The following is an 18,968-nucleotide window of genomic DNA, read 5'->3' as shown; positions in this document are numbered from 1 at the left end:
GAGTATCTGGGTAGCTTGAGTAGAGAAGGGGTTTTCCTGTAGTTGTGGGAGGTAAAAGTAACAATAGTGGATGCGGTAGAGGAGGATGGAGTTGAGGTGGGGGTTGTTGGGGTGTGGGAAGAGGAGAAAGGTAGTGTGGATACCGAGGTTGTGTGTGGCTGTTGGGTGGGAGCAAGGAATTATCCCTGGGGGCCTGATGAACAGAGTAGTAGTCCAGGACTGGTCAAGAGGGAGAGTTGGGTCAGGGCCAGAGAGGACGGAGTGTCGGGTTGATGAGGGACAGACCCCGGAGCCCCCATAGGGGATGTTGGAATTTCCATTATTGGCCATGGTGAGCCAGGTTAAGAGGAGGGAGATAAGGAGGTCCACCCAACAGAGCCCTCATGAGGGCAAGGGCAAAACCAGAGCAGGGGTACTGTGCCCGTGGCCCACTGAGGCCATATCTGAATGGGACAAACCTAGCATCTCATCCCATCCCATCAGTACAGCTCTCATGGCTTGGGAGAAAGAGAGCCAGGCTGATTTCTTTGGTCTAAAGGATGTAGCCTGAGGCCTCAGGTACACCAAGGTGGCAAAGTCCTCCTCCATCCTGGTATGAGAGGGCCCCCTAACAAGCTTATTCTATAATTTTATTTCTCCTACCTTAGAAATTTTCTAACTTATTACATAACAATGATGAATGAATGATGGCTGCACACTCAATAGGCATGGTCACATTGTTTTTATCGAAGATGGGGAAATTATAGAATGGAATACTTTTTCATCTTCCTTTCATGGTGGTTGGCACTTATAGGTTGAGTAGCTGTTGCAATGAGGGGCTATTTTATATGCAAGTATATTTCATATACAATACAATGGTATATATATATATATAATCTCTCCATATAATATACAACTGTTCATCATACATACAACTGCTTACACATTCATCATACATACAACTGTTTATCATACATCAGTTTACAGTTGCATGTTTATCATACATCAGTTTACAAAGAAATTTTTTGACCATAAAAAAAAAAAAAAAAAAAAAAAAGGAACAAAATAATGACAGCCTTCACTATTTCAAGGCAAAGTCCGTATTACAATTGGAATGCTTTGCAACATAATGACACAATGGTTGTTAAGACTTGTATTAAATGTTTTGAGTTTTCAATGAAAAGTTCAAAGGCCACTGAGATGACTTGTCTGGTTCTCACAGGTGTTTTTCCCCCACTGAAACTGGTAAATTGATCAAGACCAACAGGATCTGAATATTGAAAAACCCCCTTCAACATCTTGACTTACACCAGCGCAAGTCAAAGGTAATCAAAAATAAAATGCCAAAATGTTTAATACAGACATGACCTAAGGTGCCCACTCTTCATATTCTACCTTGAAATACAAACATTTGCTAAGGCAATGTATACAATTATGTGTTTGTAGTTCACATCACCATACAAAGGAGCACACAAGATTTGATCACCAGCTATGTCCTCCCAATGAGTGTGAGAGCTCTGTGTAATAGCACCTAACTCCTATTCTGAGAACTATTTAATGGGATTCTCATTGTTCACTACAAGTCAAAATACTCTGGAATGTGGAATTGGCCTGTTGGTGGACTGACTAGCCTTAAAAAAATGCACAATAAGTAAATATCTAAACAATTTTATACATGTTGCCAATGTCTGTGCTCTTGTTCAATGTATCAGATGGTACACTTGAAAAATTGCAGAAACATCCACAATCCAGCACTTGACAGGCTGTGTATGTGATGAGAGGGTGACCTTGATGTACAATTATGGAGCCTTAATGAAATTATACACAACAATTTCCCTGCAATAGCCATGCATGTACACAGCTCAATACTGACCACACAAAGATCTGCATGCTTGTGATGGTGAAGCACACCACTTGTACTAAACACTTACCAGGACATGTAAATACAGTTTGTTCATGGTAAAAGGAAGTGACAATGTTGCTTAGTCAAATCAGGACCAGCTGTGGAATATCTGGCTTAGCAAATAATATATGTTCAAGCTTAACACAAATGTTACAACAGTGTATATCCAGGTAGCATTTCTTGGTAAGTAAGCATTCATCAGTAAACTTCAAACATTTTCACCAAGATGATGTACACAATTACTTTGTGCTTGGAAATATGAAAAATAAAATTGTGCTTGACAAATGGAGATCAAAACTGAACAATTACCTGATAATGCTAAACATTTTACAAATTCTTTTCATTACAACTTAATGGAATGTATGTGATCAGCCATGTCTCTGAAGGAGTGACAGAGAGAGGATAACTTGTTTCTGTGGTTCATGAAAGATGAGCATCTTCCCCAGTGAGTCTCCTCAAGCTTAGTCATCACAGATATCTGTGGCCTGATTGTAGATTAACTTTGTATCAATGGAACCTGTAACAACTTGAACAAACAAAGGTAGCCAACTGGGACTTAGTGATCCAAGTCTAAATCTTTTAGATGCTTCAGGTTTTCATATTTTTGTGCTTTATTGTAGTAGGCTTTCTCTCTTTTCATGTTTGTGCTGTTATTCAAGCCATGCAGATTTCAAACTTACCAAGAGCTCAAGATGATTTAGGGTACTTTCCCTTTGTTTGCAGACGGGACTAATTTGTTTTTTAAGTATTTAGGACTGATGTGGATAGAAGAATGTTGTCCCTGAATTAAAACAGACAGGTGGGAGAGTAGTGGCACCAACAGTATTGTATAGGGATGAATTAGTACTTGGGAGATCAGAGAACACAGTGCAAGAGATCACATGAAAATATGGATAAGATTTGAAATACTAAGGAGAGTTGTGTTACTAGAGAGCAGTGAAACAGACCAATTATGTCAAAAAAGACACTTGATACTTTGAGCATTGGTTGTGCCTTTCCACACTGTATCTGCCTCAACCACAGAATGACCTAACCTGACCATGGGCAGCAGGGAGCTATCTGGGATATTCACTTGTCTAGGCCAGTACACATGTCGTGGAAGACATGCAACATCCTTCTTCCATCAAGTAATTCAATAAGCCATGCAGTTGTATGATATAATTTTGAATAAATTAAAGCAAAGGATGAAAGTATGAGAGAGAGAGATATCAATGTGGGGACAGGTGCAGCCAACACTCAAGTACCAAGTTAGTCTGGTTTGACAGTAGTTGTGATTAAGGGTCAGCCTGGTATATAAGTATTTCTTTTAAAGCAATGCCAATGGTGCTGACTAGCTGCATCATAAATCATGGCTGAAACTTGCAAAATATAAAGTGTGGGAGTCTCCTCCTTTCAGACACAGTTATGCTGATGAATTAACAACCTTCCAGCTTCTTCCTTAACATAGAGTAACATAAGATAACCTCTGATACTAAACTGCTTAGCTAAATTAATTCACATAACAGTCAACATGGTTTGAATCCACTCACACAGAACCTCTATGCATTCATACATTCATGCAGATCACAGTCACCCAAGGCAGGCGTGGAAGATGTGTAACGCCCATTTCTTTCTCTGCTTGTGCATAGGTGAAGGTGAGTCTTCCCTCCTGTTAAGTCAATTGTAGATACAGTATAAATTCAGTTCAGTACATATAAGGTTGCTACATCAATACATGGCTTTCACTACATCACAGATCTGGACACAATTCCAAGTAACTTCCATTTTAAGTTAAATCACTCAAGGAACATGTCACCTTTGCTATCCTTCACACCCCTGATCTGTCTCTCTATCAGTTGGTAAGTGATCCACCACAAAGGTAAGTATGTGCCAGCTGTTGCCAAGCATATCTTTACTATCACTGCTATTAGCTGCCAAACACTACACACTTGCTCTGTACAAGAACTTACCTGAGAATCCAATACCCCTGCTGCTGCACACTGAGGAACACCCTCTTCATCAGTCTACTTCAGGAACTTAATGGACATCTTCTGCTCCACATCAGTGCGTTCCAGGGCAGAGCAGAATTCTTCAAAGCTGATCATCTGATCTCCATCTCTATCTGCCTCAAGGATGGTGCGCTCGGCAATGCTGTTCAGCTGGTCATCACTGTGGATGGCAAGTGTGTGAGGTCATTGTGTCAATACAAAGTAGCCATACATAAATGCTTAACATAGATTGTGTTCCTCTATTTAGTGCATGGGGTGGCACATATGTAAATACTACTAATTCAATATTTTGTAACTAGTCAGTAGTAACACCTAATAAAGTATATATCTTATCAAATTCTTATCAGTGCCTCCTCAGCTTGACTTAATTTGTGAGGAAGCTGATTAATACTTCATGTCAGATATGTTGACATTCTATACTTTAGCAACCCTGCTGCTACAAGGCCAGACTTGTCATGAGAATGGAAAGTAGGATGACAAATCCTATCTAAACAGGCAGCAAGATCAAGGGCACCAGCTGTATAGGACATCAGGTAATGATAAATGGAAATCATGACAATGAAGTAGAAGTGATAAGAGGGAAGTACATAGTATGTAAGACTGAATGGTGGGAACAAAAACTATTACAGGTAAAGAGTACATACTAAAGATTAAGCCACAAACAAAACTAAATAGATAACAAAATGCAAAAAATACACTTGAATATGCCTTACTCCTTCATCTCTTCCCCAGGCAGCACCAACTCCTACTAGTCACCTCTTCTCTCTTACATTCCCACTATTCTCCTTGCCTTCCGACAAGTCCTCTCTTCCTGCCCTACTATTTCTTCTATTACTATCTTCTCTACACTGCCATTTCCTCCTCCTACCTTATCATCCAACTATCATACACCTATCTCATTATTCCTCTCTCATTAATAATCTCAAAATCTTGTCCTACCTTTTTATCATCTCCCCTTCCCTATTCTCCTGCCTCACCAAACATACCTTCTCTACCCCACTGTTACCTGCTCCACTTCACTGTAACATGGAACAATTCTCACCCATAACGGCAAGCAATATACATCATCAGCAGCATCTAATACGAAAGGAGCTAATAAAGACAGATTTTGCAATTTCTAGCCACTATAGTCTTTTAGAGATGAATGTCTCAGAGTTGTTAGCAATTACGGAACACTGTGACAGGTACTAGTGAGAGAGTTAACCTTCTGCCTACCTGCCTGTCTTCCTTTCCTTACATCTGTACTCTTCCCTATTCTACACCTCTCCCTTTTTACCCCCCTTTAAAGAAGAAGAAGAAGACCAAGAGAGAGAGAGAGACTTGTCCCTCATCCCTTTCTTTTTTTTCCTTTTTGATCATGTAAGAGAGGAAATGAGCAAAAAAAAAAAAAAAGTCCATAGAGATGCGTCCTAAAGAAGATGTCAAAAATGATTATCCAGAATCAGAGGAGAGCTATATAGAAACCTCCCTTTTGAAAGCATCCACACTATGCTTGTAATGAGGAAAGACACAAGCAGGCAGGAGTGGGAAAGAGGAAAGACAAATGCATGCAGAATAAGGAGGAATGACAGAAACAGGCAAGAATAAGGAGGAGGAATGACAGAAGCAGGCAGGAATAAGGAGGAATGACTGAAGTAGGCAAGAGTATGAAGTGGAAAGGCAGAAGCAGACAGGAGTGAGGAGGAGGAGAGAGACAGAAGCAGGCAGGGAGTTGTAAGTTGAGTTTACTAGATAGGCCTACCTGATGTTCTCCCCGACCATCATATGCAGCACAGCCAGCAGCTCCTCCCTGGAGATGCGCTCGTCATCATCAAGGTCATACATCTTGAAGGCAACTGTGCAGGGAATAAGAAAATTGCTCATTACCACACTTGTCTTGCTGCTCTTCCACTTGTTACTGTTATATCAAGCCTACTCTCTCTCTCTCTCTCTCTCTCTCTCTCTCTCTCTCTGTTCTGTTCAGTTTTCCTTGTAATCACATTCTTGCTCTTGTTCTGATTGTAGTAGTAGTAGTAGTTGTTGTTGTTGTTGTTGTTGTTGTTATTATTGTTTTTGCTGATATTCTCTCCTCCTTCACATATCACTATACTGAGCCTACTCAATCTCACTCTCACTCTCTTTCAGTAACATATCACAATACCACTCACTCTCTCTCTCTCTCTTTCAGTAAAATATCACTACACAGAGATCACTAAATGCTCAAGACAAATAAAGTAGAAACACATCCGCCATATAGCAAGAAAGATGACAAGACCATTAGGAAAGCCAGTCTAGCTCTCTCCCTCTGTACAGGCAACACTGCACCACTACCAAGACTCACATCGCAGCTTCTCCTCCCGGGCATTGAGTTTGTTGTCCTGTGTCTTCTTGATGGGGCGGAAGTGGGCCAAGACGCGGACAAACTGCCGGAAATTCACGTGGTCGTCCTCGCTTTCCTGTGGGAGTCCAGCGTCAGATGAGAGAGAGGAAGAGAAAGAGAGAGAGGTAATGTGTACTTTCTGGAGTACTGAATGGGAGAAAGAAAGGGAGAGAAAGAGGTGATGTGTACCTTCTGGAGCACTCAACAGGAGAAAGAAAAGAAAGAGAAAGACAGGTGTTGTGTACCTTCTGAAGCATTGAATGAAAGGACAGAAAACTAAAGAAAAGAAAAAAAGTGTTCTGTACTTTAATTGGGAGAAAAAATAAAAGCTAAGGAAAAAAAAATGTATATTTTTTGAGCATTGGATAAAAGAACAGACAATATAGGAGTATGCAGCATGTTGTGTGCTTTCTGGTGCATTGGATGAGAGAAAGCACAAAAAGAAAGGAGGAGGGAGAGAGGAGATGCATACTTTCTGGAGCACTAATGGAAGAAAGGACAAATTAAGAAAACAGGTCATGTGGGTTTTTTTGAGCACTGGAAGAGAGAAAGAACAGAAACTAAGCAAGAGAAAGAGCAGTGTTGTGTATGTTCTGGCGCATTGAATGGCAGAAAAAACAAAAGCCAAGGAAAAAAGGAGGTTATACATATATTTTTTCTAGCATTGGCTGAAAGAACAAAAATTAAAGAAGAGAGGTCATTCATTACTTTCTGGAGCATTGGCTGGGTGAAAGAATGGAAAGAAAGGAAGAGAAAGAGAGGCTGTGTCTACTTTCTAGCACATCAGATGAGAGAAAGAACAAAAATGAAGGAAAAAGGCAAGTCATGTGGAAGTGAAAGTACAATAACCACTCTACCAAACAGTTGTCCTTCCATTCTTCCATCTTCCTAGTTAATAATACATAGCTATGCACAGGTTAACTTTTATCATACATGAACTACTAATATATTCATAAATTTAGTCCAAGGATTTTCTTTTTCCTTCTTATTTCCTCTCTCCCCTTTCCTTCATCCTTCTCAATTTTCTCTCTTTCCAGCCCTCCTCCTACTCCTTTCATCCATTCTTCCCAATTCTCTTGTTTCTTCCCTGCCCTCCTCCTCCCTCTTCCCTTCCCTTTCCTCCCTCTGTTCTTCTTGCCTTGCACCAGCCCTTACCCCTCTCCATTATTCACCTAACTCCCCCACATCCTTCCCCTACTCTCTTGTGACCTACCTTGAAGAATGCATGCACAATACGGTCTCCCAGAGGATTGATGGCCAGCTCAGGAATGCGCAGGAAATCCTCACGGGAGAGAGTGCCACTGTCACCTTTGTCCAGGCTGGTGAAGCGACTGTACAGGCGCTCAATCTGGCTTGGCAGGACTCGAGGGAGAGAAGGGGAGGGGATGATGCATTATGTGATTGTCTCTACATCTTTCTCTGCTACATAGTGTAGGTTACTCTCCAACACAAAGTCATGCCTTGGCCTTGTCTTCTCACTTGGCTGATTGGAACACAAAGAAAAGGTAGGACTGATTATGTAGGTGTTGGAAATATTTAGGGCTTGTTGAGGGTGAAAGTGAGGTTTGAGGTTAACTCTTTTACTGCCCCATGTGGACAAAATCACTGGCTAAATTTCCATACAGACTACATGAGCCAAGATATAACCTTGACATGGGATGTCGAGCATTTGCAAGATGCGCACCAAGGATTTACAATAAACTGCCGAGTGATATCAAAGGTTGTGCCAGGATCGATATCTTCAAAAAAAAATTGAAGACATATTTGTTCAAGGAAGTTTATGATTTTAACGGCATGGAAATCAAAGACAATTATAGATGCTAGTTGCTTTTGAGGGAGGCTCTGCTGAGCGCTGCCTCGCCGTGGAGCAGAGCCTTGAACAAACACCCCAAGTAACAAGTAAGTAAGTTAAGAAGGAAGGGTAAAATGTGTTTGCTCAGCCTAATTGGACACATCTCTCCTGTATCACTGTACATCTCAAACATGTTCCCACTGCCAGTCTCTCTGTGAGATTTAGGGTGATGTGGAGTAATACTATAAAAGGGAATGGACCGTATAATTGCTGCATGATGGCTAGCAGGAAGCTTTATGTATAATATTGCCAGGGTGTGTGGCATACATAAATTATTTTTTTTTTTTTCTTTTAATGTACAAATAGGACATAAACCCAACAGAATTTTTTGTTGTACTTAGAAATAAAAGTGATCATCATATGTACGTACATTATGCTGGTGAAAAATACAATGAGGTCATGAGGAAGTACAATGTATTGGAAAAAGAAATAAATAAAAAAATTAAATAAAAAATAAAATAAAATAATAAATAAATAAATAAAAAATATTTAAGTCTTTAAAAGTAAGACTTAAGGTCAGATATATTGCCACCTCTAGGAATAGGTGGCTACCCACGAGACAAGAGATTTGCTTATCTACCCTAAAAAATAAATAAATAAATGCGATGGACAAATATACACGTTCAACTAACATACACTCCATCAACCCACCTACCCTACAGAACCCACCATAAGGTAAACTAACCTAACCTAACATTTTGTAACCTAACTAGGTACATAAACATACAGTAAACTTATCAATGGGACTACAAATACTCCAGACAGTGAGATGTAGAGCTCTGCGAGGGGCTAGAGTTATGTGTGGTGTACTGGTTAAAACAATAAAATCTACCACACCTGACAGGCTAGGTGGGCCCTCCAAGTTGTGGCAAGTGGAGGTCACCCCTCACCAGGCCTGTGCCTCCTCACCCTTCAGCACAGGCCTGGCCCTCGTCACCCTCACCCCGAGGCACGCACTGCACCCCAAACAACATACACATATAGTTACAATAATCTGGCACTCCTTGACGCAACACAAATATAATGGTCTCAAAACACTTCTATAATTCTGGCTCACATTTTTACTTTTCTTTAGGGATTCTATGGCGACACAGCGTGCCTTGGCTATATACTCTATGTGGCCCCCCAAAAAAACAAGACCAGTACCCGTCTTACATAATAATAATAAGAAAAATAGGCTTGGCGCATCGCAAGTTTCCATTACACCACTATGTTGAAACTAGGAAAAAGTTAAAATTGATACTTACAGCCTGTTTCAGTCTGTATGTCCCTGATGTCCTGCTCCTGCAACATCAGACTGCTCTTGTTGCCCATGGTGGATGGCGTAAGGCGATCAGCTGGGGTGTGGAGAGATAGTGGCAGTAGCAGCAGTGTCAAGAGACGTACCTGCACGACCTTGACGTTCTCACTGGGTCTGGCTGGCAGTGGCTCACCGCACGGCTGGCTCGGGCTGGCTCACTGATCACTGCCGCAGCGTCCGAATGCGTGCACGCCTTGACATCTTCCCTGACTTTGTTCCTAACTCCGCTCCTTATTTATTGCCACCTTCTTTAATGGCTTCACTCCTCGGTCACCATCCATTGCCATCTACCTCTACTGTCTTCACTTCTTGTTTCTTGTCAGTTTCAATCAATGTCATCATAGCTGTCTTGTACATCTTGCTGCCTTTCCTTATTTCCTTCACTCCTCGGTCATTACACATTGCCATCAACCTCTTTTGTATTCACTCCTTACTTTCCCTCACTCTTCCTGCATTTATATCACGCCTTGCCATCTATCTTTACTGTATTCGCTTCTTAACTCTCTCCCATCTTCCTTCCTTACCATATACATACATTTTACTCCACTCGTCACTCCTTGCTTCCTCCCTCACGTCTTCATTATAACCACTCTAATGCGATATGCCGATCTAAAAAATGTCTAAATTATGTGCAGATTTAATCATATTTCTACCGTTCCCACCAACTGCGCTGTATCAATCATCTAAATGCTATGTATAAAAACTTATCTATTTCCATCTTCCTAACCTTTCCTTATCATTTTCAAACATTTCTTACGTCTATGATATAAAATGATACACACTTTTCATTTATTAATCTTGTTCAAGGTAATCTGTACGGGTTCCTTATAATGGCTTGAGTGCTTCGATGATTCAATGAATAACCCAAACTTCTCAGCTGATCAACACTGTCCGATTGCATGCCATCGCCTCCTGTCCAACTCTTACCGTTCAGGTTATGCTGTGTAATATAACCTTCAACATTAGCTACACCTATCATATAGTTAATTACACAAGAAGAGGAGTGGTTTGGCATAACTGAAACTACACGGCGAAACTATAGGACCACACGAAGCCATCATTCAAATAATCGAAGAGCAGCAAGTCTATGTCCTATTGTGAATCAACTTCAGTATCATTTCCCAACACAACCAATCGAACTTTTAATAGCCTACATGTATGAAAGGAAGAACATAAAACATAATCTAGCATATAAATGGCGAAATATTAACGCTTTTAAGAATACAGGAGTTAAGATAAGGTGGTAGCCGTAAAAGTGGCAGCCCAGCATTGCGTCACAGCCAGGGTTAAGACTGTCACGTGTGGGAAATCAAATATATAAACACAATGCGGATGCAGACACTCGCTTCCCCGACTACCACCACTGCCACTTGTTATCCTGGAAGGGTGAAGGGGAAAAGGATATGGGGAGGAGGCAATAGTTCCCACATTCACGAGAGAGAGAGAGAGAGAGAGAGAGAGAGAGAGAGAGAGAGATGAAAAACATGTGAATTATCTATGATCTCTCTCTCTCTGACAACGAAAAAAAAAAATATATAAATATGAATAAGAAAAAAAAAGGAGGAGGAGGAGGAGGAGGAGGAGGAGGAGGAGGAGGAAGGAAGGAAGGAAGGAAGGATATACAATAATAATAAAATAACAGTGAGGGTCGGGAGAGAGAGAGAGAGAGAGAGAGAGAGAGAGAGAGAGAGAGAGAGAGAGAGAGAGAGAGAGAGAGAGAGAGAGAATGTGTTAGAAAGTAAAAGCCACTCTGCGACAGTCAACAGGAATTCTCGTCTGGCTATGCTACCAAAATAAATAAGGTTCAATTTGAGAATACAAGCCTCGCTGAACGACAAACCAACAATTCTTATCTCCTCCCCTCTCTCTCTCTCTCTCTCTCATACACGCGCGCGATCGAGAATGAACCGCCACATCTGCTTCTTGACTTTACATAGCACAAGGAGCATTGCAATAGGATGTTCTGGTTAAGTCTGGTTAATTGTTTCCTCTAATGGTTCTCTACGTGTCACTCGTGTTTCTAAGGCCACTGGATGACCTTTCTAAACACTCTCTCTCTCTTCTCTCTCTGCATGCAAAACTGTTAAATGATCTACTGCTATTATGCATTTATTATTATTATTGGTTTCTGTAACTTGTAAACACTTTACTTGTAGTTACAATCCTTTTAAATAATTACCTGGTCTCTCTCTCTCTCTCTCTCTCTCTCTCCAAAAGGACCACGCATGAGCGAATGGGAAATCTGGAACAGGCTCACCTGAGTGTTACATAAGCTTTCACTGCACCTGCCTCTAGCCTCACCCAGTCCAGTCCAGCCCATCCCATCCCCACTGTGCCAAACATCTTCCATGCCACACCCTGATGCACCACTACCTTACCTAACCTGCTTCCTCACACTGCCACTCCCCTCAGACTCAGCCTTGCAATATCCTAGGTTAAACATCTGCCACATATAGTTTCCTGAATGTAATCTTGATTCTTTAGCTTTATACAATATGTAGCTGGCTTATATTTCTACAGTCATTTCTACAGTAAAATGTATCTACTCCTGCTTTCTTGAGTAACCCTTGCAAACTGTGGCCATGGCAGATGTTACACATACAACTATATATTATATATAGGTAAACACACACACATACAACTATAGTAAATACATAACAAAATATTTCACACTACTTTTAAAGGAAAACATGTTTCATGTAATTTCATTACTATGGTGATAAAATGCTTGGTGATAGGGTTGTGATCATCATTTATGCTTAATTCTGTAAGTTACATTACTTGGAGGCTTAGTTATTTGTGCTTATAAGGATATAAAATAAATGATAAATGAAATAAATCATAATGTATTCCTTCTAGTTTCCTCTAAAGTGGCCAAATAATCAACATTTGGCACATGAAATGAAGAAGATAACTTTGTCAAACATCAATGTCCACATCCACATGTAAAGTAACAAGAAGAATTTCCCTATAAAGATATACCAGTGACTCAGGTGACCAAGGCACTTCAAGGAGCCTTGCTGTGCTGGCCTGCCTTCCCTACCACAGGGAACACTTGTCACTCACAAAGCTGGGCAGCAATAAATCAAATACCTATAATCACTGCATTCTATTAACATTTTACTTCCAGGAGTGTTCATTTTACATTCAACACAATTCCTATTTTTACATTCCACAGAAACTCCCTCCAAAGTTTGGGCAAGACACACTTTGGCGTATACCCAGCCAGCCTAACCCATAGAGCACACCTGCATCACTCCTTCACTTTAACCTTGCCCTTGCTGTGAGTGTCCTCTATGGTGAAGAGTGAGCCTGCCATGCCTGTCTGCTTCCTGTGCTTCTCAGTCCTTCCTGCACCAGTTTTCTTTGATATACATTTCTCCTCTTCATTCTTTATATAGAATGGCCACAAAGGAAACTTTTTTTGCCTGAAAATAATACCCTCACTGAAGCATGACTGACTTCCTATGAACAAAGTATACATATAATTACAGAGAGGGAAAATAATGAAGTGTATGTGAGTAAATCTACATGGTTTTTCTCCTTTATAAGTTATATAGTAAGATATTTTTATCAATCTATATACCAGGCTGGCAATCCTACATGAGGTGACAGAGACAAAGAACCACACACCCAAACACAAAGGAAAAACCTAATAAGAGACTGTGTGTGTGTGTGTGTGTGTGTGTGTGTGTGTGTGTGTGTGTGTGTGTGTGTGTGTGTATTTACCTAATTGTGTTTTACAGGAAAAGAGCTATGCTCATGCTGTCCTGTCTCCATCCAGTTTAGCCTTAAAGTCAAATATTTCTTGCTTGAACAACTGTTTCATCCAAATTGTTCCATATTTCTATGCTTCTCTTTGGAAAACTACATTTCTTAATATCTCTTCTACAAGCGGTCTTTTTCAATTTCATGCTGTGTCCCCTTGTGTCTATCTCTTGAGTTTCACACCAATACATCTTCTTTGTCAATTGTGTCCATCCCCTTCCATGCCCTGTATATAGCAACTAGGTCTCCTCTTTCCCTCCTCTATTGCAATGTTGGAAGTTTTAATATCTTTAATCTGTCCTCATAAGTTAGGTCTCTCAAATTTGGAACCATTTTGGTTGCAGCTCTTTGAATCCTTTCTATCTTCCTTATATCTTTTTATTTATTTATTTATTTTTTCCCATTAACATACTTACTACTTGATTCCACTTAGCTTCTGTGAAGTATTCCCTTTGTTTGTTCTTATTTACCGCTGAGCTGCTGTATAGGCTGAATTCAATTAACAGATGGTCACTTTTCCCTAGAGGGCACTGATATATAATTTATTTCTTCAATGACGTTAATCTCTTTCATAAACAATAGGTCAAGCCTCGATGCCTCCTCATTTCCTCCAACTGTTGTAGTTTCCCTAATCCACTGTGTCATAGTGTTAATCAATATCAAGCTTGGTAGTGTAAGTATATCCACACAACTCTTCTCTTCTTTGTGTGGTCCAGTTTTCCCAGCATACCTCTTTGCAGTTGAAGTCACTCATAAGTGTTACATTCCTATTTTCTTGCAATATTTTTTAAAACAATTACCCATGGGTGCATGCATGCATCCACCATCCACCCTCACACACACACACACAGGCACTCCTATCCAGCACAAGACACAAGACCACCATAGAAAACGTGAAAAGACAGACAAAGGAATGAACACTAACAAAATGAGACTTACCACAATTCAAATTCTGTGAGCACTCTTTTAGGTTGACTTTGCTGGACGGCAGAGAGCTTTTCCATGTGTTTCTCCTCTAACTTGATCTCATAAACAGTCTGGAAAGATGAGCAAAATGAAAAGAATACAAGACTGGCTTAACCATAATCAGTGCATATAATTACATATTATAATACATATTTCTCACATGGAACAGAACAGCTACTTGATAGATCATGAAACAAATGACCTTAAAAAAAATATACAAAAGAAAGCACCAAGTTCCAGCACAGCACGGTACTAACCTGGATTAGGTGTGCTGCTCCCCGGGCCATGGAGTTGTCTATAACCACAGGGATGTCATACACCAAAAGGTACCTCAGCAGCACAGCCTTGGGGGAAGTGTCCAACTTGTGGGCAATACTTCTCACTGACCTGTGTTGTGTCAGCACAGGCAAATTCCTACTGTAAGACAATACGTTAATTTATGCAATCTCTCTCATGCTCTCTCTCTCTTTGATTGTCTCAAAAAGTAACAATGAGGATGGATAATTTTTTCACTACATTTCAGTAATGCAATATGTATAAAGCCAGTTTCACATATTCCAATTTGTGACTGAAATTGCAAGTCAGTAGAATTTCCAACTGAATAGTGCCTAGCGACTGGAGAAACCAGTCACAGAAACAAGACCAGCATGTTGGTCTTGTTCAGTCATTTTTTTACTTTATTTACGTTGTGACATCACAGAGTAAGCTTAGAAAATGTGGTGTCAATGAAGAGAAGATGTTAGAGTTGGTGAGAGAAAAAACACATCAGGGACCACTGAAACAAAAAAAATTGCACAAATCGTCGTTCGACGAAATAGCTGGCACTCTCCAAAAACTGTTTCCCTCAATGCAGGGTGTTGTTGGAGGTGAGGATTAAAGACTTGTTGGGATTTAATTTGATCACAATCGTACATAATCTTCTTAAGATTAGCGTGTGGTAATTCGTAGACACTCCTTTCCTTCTACTTAGCCAGGGACGTATCCACAGGCATTTTCTTTTCTGTTGACTCTTCTGGTATGCCAAAAGAAGAGCAACAACAGCTTCAGCATTGTCACTGGAGGAAGACACCTTGGCAGGCATCTGTTTGCTTACATTCACTTCCCTACAAAGACCCCAACTAGTTGCTACTTCCCAGTCACTGACATTTTCTGACTAGAAGGACTCAGTTGATACTTCTAGCAACTTGCAATTTCAGTTTTAAATTGGCATGTGTGAACCTGCCTTAAAACTGAATTAAGATAATAATTAGTTGTGACTAAAATGTTTCAGTATTCAGCAGCAACACAAAAGCCGGCTGTCCCCTCACCTGCTGTCAGTGTACGGGCTGCCAAAAGGGTATATGGCACACACAGTTATATTGTTGTTACTGCAAAAGCTCCTCAATTTCTTCTGTCGAAAATATAGATTGAGCTCAGCCTGGACTATAATAGGCTTGAGTTTTACCACTGTAAAACAAGATATGTACCAATAATTCATTACATTTCTTTTCCTAATTCCTCACCTTTTCTTTATCAATGATATCAACAGTAGTGGTATATAAGCATATTATTCATGAAGTATTTAATGTCAAACACTGTCTGATACCTTAAGTGGAAGCATAACCAATGTGTGTTGCTTTGTATTTTGCAAGAAAAATTAAATAGAAAAAAAATGAAGTGTCAACTGTACCATTCAGTAATTCTTGAATTTGAAAGAGGGTAAAGTTGCGAAGACCGAGATGCATCGCAAGACCTCGCTTGATGACCTGAAACCATAACTGCATGTACAGAGAGAGAGAGAGAGAGAGAGAGAGAGAGAGAGAGAGAGAGAGAGAGAGAGAGAGAGAGAGAGAGAGAGAGAGAGAGAGAGAGAGAGAGAGAGAGAGAGAGAGAGAGAGAGTACACTAGATAAAGTAGCATAATTATAGATGGGCAAGAAAGTGGAACATCAAATGTACCAACAAAATGTTTAATTTTTATTTTACATCAAATGTTATCAAATGTTGCAAAGGTCCCTGCAGGAGCTAAGCTGGTTTAGCTACATGCCAGAATGTACTGTACCACCACAAAAGTTACTGAACCTCTGTCTCCAACAGTCTCCAGACAGTGCTGAGGTTTTGCATAATGTTGGGAGGAATGACAAGCTGTCCATCACTGCTTCTCTGAAACAGTCTTCTAACAGGTGGCCAAGTCCCGTCCTCATTTTTGTTGTATATCTGTGTGTAGTTAGACCCTGTCAAGCAATACGAACAGAGTGTAAACTGGAATCCTCACAAGTCTACTATAAAACACTTATTCCTCATTAACACAGATATACATCTAACACTTATGCTCATGTTATGAAACTTGGTACTAGCACAGCAGAACTTACTACCCTGGAAGGATCCCACCAAGGTAACCAACAGGCTGACCAATGAGAACTCACCTCTGAGGCCCACTGGATTTTCCAGTAGTAGCAAGTCCACTGGCCGCTGACCCAAGTACAGGTAAAGCTCCTCCAGACGTTGCACCAACAGTGCTGGCTCCTCCGGCACCACCACCTGTAACATTCCTTACCTAGATAAGTACTCACTGCGCTAGGTGAGTGGTATAATGCTACTAAAGAGATCAAAAGATGATGCAGGATCATGCAATGGTACCGAAGACATAGAGGAGCTGAGTGTTACATCTTATGGGGCAAAAGTTATCAGGCAAAGAGAAAAAGATTTCTAAATTTCATGAAACACTCAAACATACACTATGTATTCAAATCATGAAATCTCGAAAGCAGCATATGAAAATTATTTCATATTTAAAACTTTCACCACCTGTAAATAATATAATACAATAATATGACAATAACAATAATAACAGAAGTAATTACAATAAAACAATAACAGTAATAGGTTTATGAATAAGCTATGATGAAAATGTACAACATTGCATTCTACATGAAGAGAGATAAGTGAACAAATAAAATAAAATAAGTATGATTAGATTAAGCCTTTCTCCATCACAAGGGGGTGCAAAATAAAGACGAGCTGTTCTGCACTTCATGAACAAGAAAACAAGGCTGACAAAAAGACTTGCACTAGCTACATGTTATCCCTTACTGATGTCGAGATGAAAAATTTCATGCCACATTTCTTCTTTTTAAAGAAGTCGCACACAAGCTGCAGCACTGTGGCGGAGAGTTGGTCCGACAGAGGGACCTGAATGTGCTGCACACCTGCCTGTCGCAGCTCCTTCAGCTGCCTCACTAGGTTCTTGTGATTCTAAAAGAAGAAATATGGGCAGAGAACATCAGGAATTAAGAACAAATGTATCATTAATGACTATATTTACAAATGTGAGAACTTATTTGGAAACACTAATATTATGTATACATAATATTACTATTCTTTGGAACTGTACATACAATTTAATCAAACATATTTACCTTGATTATATTTACTCCTAGTGTAGGAAGCCAAACATAAACAGTTTCTATTTCCTTTTTGCGGGACTTCCATCTGTAGGAACGTCTCTTTGAGTGTGTGTGAGCTGTAGCTTCCTTGTCTGTCAATAAAATATAAACACTTAGCTACCAAGTGCATGCTCTGGAACTCCCTACCTGCTTCTGTATTTCCATCTTCCTACGACATAACTTCTTTTAAGGAGGTTTCAAGACATGTCACACTCTTTTGACTAATTCTTTCTAATCTTTTATGGAGATTGCAATCCTTTTTTCAAAGTTTTTTTTTTTTTTCCTTGGCAGTTCTCCATCCTACATAAAAATAAATAAATAAATAAAATGAAATAAATAAACGAAAAATCACCAGTCACCACAGAGCTAATGTACTACTGATAGGCTTAGAGTGTGTGAAGGAATTGACATTACATTTTTCACCTTACTGCACGATTATATGGGTAATGCGAGTGTGTGGTGGCAAGATGTTTTCCAGACATTAAAGACGCGTGCTGTGTTCTCTGAAGCAGACCTCCAGGCACAACCCTGCATCACACTCATTAGCCTACAATGAAATCTCGGGTTGGTGCGCTGCGTCTTGCCATGTGGCTTCATCTACATTCACAAGCTACAGGTTTGAAGTACGCGCAGTGTGTTTTCTGTCAGGTTTAATTAGCGGTCTATTTTTTTTTTCTTAAGTTGACACCGCAAATTCACAGCAATGGCTTTCTACACGAGAGTACGAGACGCCGTAAATTTAAGCGCTGGCACATGACAGGTTAAAATGGCCGGCAGCAGGAGGGTTAAAGTGACAGCAACACTCACCTTCAGCCTTCACGTGGTCCTTCCTCTCCCTCTCCGCCATTGTCACGTCACCACTCCGCCTCCTATCACTTCACCAGATTCGCCACTCACCACAGACCCTCATGGTGACGGGGCAACATTCCTGGCTGGTGTATAGGATGATAAATATTCACGTCCAGCCAGTCCCGCCCCAGCCAAAGCTTCGAATCGAGTGGCGTGTGTTGGGGACACTATAGCTGACTGGAGGCTCGGAGGGAAGGGATCGGATTATCTCACGTGCGCTGTTCTATGCTACCTAGTGTCTCTTTTCATAACCTTCTTAAACTAAAATCTGAGTAAATTATTAAGGTTTTGAAATGTATGTTTATGCGGGGCTTCAAATATTTTTTTTTTTTATACTGGTGTTGATGTGATGACGTCAATAAACATTTAAAAGATTATGGTACAATGGTGAAACTTAAATCATACAACAGTAAGTAGTAATTAATTGCATCAGCTTCTTATAATCGTGGATACAGAAAAAGTTATCATAAGATTGAACTCCTTTAGCTGCTACTAGCTGTCGCCTACTCCCTATTCACAGGAAAAATCATTAAATTTATCCAGTAACAACTGAAGTCATATAGATGGGGAAACTCTCTTA

The 18,968-nt window shown here is 40.2% G+C and overlaps 2 protein-coding genes across 7 annotated transcripts; both read right to left on the bottom strand.

Moving 5' to 3' along the window:
• Positions 1-1,020: 1,020 nt before the first annotated feature.
• LOC123501609 (calcineurin B homologous protein 1-like) lies at positions 1,021-9,994 on the bottom strand. The gene is made up of 6 exons (XM_045250553.1): positions 9,329-9,994; positions 7,443-7,591; positions 6,191-6,305; positions 5,612-5,705; positions 3,832-4,030; positions 1,021-3,530 (listed from the first exon to the last, which is right to left on the bottom strand). Exons 1-5 carry the CDS (start codon positions 9,393-9,395, stop codon positions 3,886-3,888), a joined length of 570 nt encoding a protein of 189 aa, XP_045106488.1. The 5' UTR covers positions 9,396-9,994; the 3' UTR covers positions 1,021-3,530; positions 3,832-3,885.
• A 2,485-nt stretch (positions 9,995-12,479) lies between these two features.
• LOC123501612 (aldose reductase-related protein 2-like) lies at positions 12,480-18,589 on the bottom strand. 6 transcript variants are annotated; one of them, XM_045250559.1, is made up of 10 exons: positions 18,437-18,589; positions 17,513-17,631; positions 17,187-17,348; positions 16,520-16,634; positions 16,176-16,327; positions 15,785-15,872; positions 15,423-15,561; positions 14,373-14,532; positions 14,089-14,186; positions 12,480-12,809 (listed from the first exon to the last, which is right to left on the bottom strand). In XM_045250559.1, the coding sequence occupies exons 1-10, from the start codon at positions 18,447-18,449 to the stop codon at positions 12,635-12,637; spliced, it is 1,221 nt and encodes a 406-aa protein (XP_045106494.1). In that variant the 5' UTR covers positions 18,450-18,589; the 3' UTR covers positions 12,480-12,634. The 6 variants fall into 6 exon arrangements, with proteins under 6 accessions (XP_045106494.1, XP_045106492.1, XP_045106490.1 ...); XM_045250557.1 differs by having other exon boundaries at positions 16,176-16,310; positions 16,520-16,645; positions 18,347-18,582; XM_045250555.1 differs by having other exon boundaries at positions 18,347-18,581.
• Positions 18,590-18,968: the final 379 nt, after the last annotated feature.

The sequence above is a fragment of the Portunus trituberculatus genome, chromosome 9 (genome assembly GCF_017591435.1).
Source record: "Portunus trituberculatus isolate SZX2019 chromosome 9, ASM1759143v1, whole genome shotgun sequence".
Taxonomy (NCBI): domain Eukaryota; kingdom Metazoa; phylum Arthropoda; class Malacostraca; order Decapoda; family Portunidae; genus Portunus; species Portunus trituberculatus.
The sequence above is the reverse complement of the archived record's forward strand: the minus strand, read 5'-3'. Positions and strand labels throughout refer to the sequence as shown.

What these genes read in the sequence shown, in the direction of transcription:
- LOC123501612 (XM_045250555.1), bottom strand. Translation starts at nt 18,386, where the DNA reads ATGGCGGAGAGGGAGAGGAAGGACCACGTGAAGGCTGAAG. An exon ending in GGAGACTGTTGGAGACAGAG is followed by an intron (nt 15,873 to 16,175) that starts GTTCAGTAACTT and finishes CTGTACATGCAG; the next exon opens with TTATGGTTTCAGGTCATCAA. An exon ending in GAGCAGCACACCTAATCCAG is followed by an intron (nt 14,187 to 14,372) that starts GTTAGTACCGTG and finishes TCATCTTTCCAG; the next exon opens with ACTGTTTATGAGATCAAGTT.
- LOC123501609 (XM_045250553.1), bottom strand. Translation starts at nt 9,395, where the DNA reads ATGGGCAACAAGAGCAGTCTGATGTTGCAGGAGCAGGACATCAGGGAC. An exon ending in CATACAGACTGAAACAGGCT is followed by an intron (nt 7,592 to 9,328) that starts GTAAGTATCAAT and finishes CTCTCCCTCGAG; the next exon opens with TCCTGCCAAGCCAGATTGAG. An exon ending in TTGTGCATGCATTCTTCAAG is followed by an intron (nt 6,306 to 7,442) that starts GTAGGTCACAAG and finishes GGACTCCCACAG; the next exon opens with GAAAGCGAGGACGACCACGT.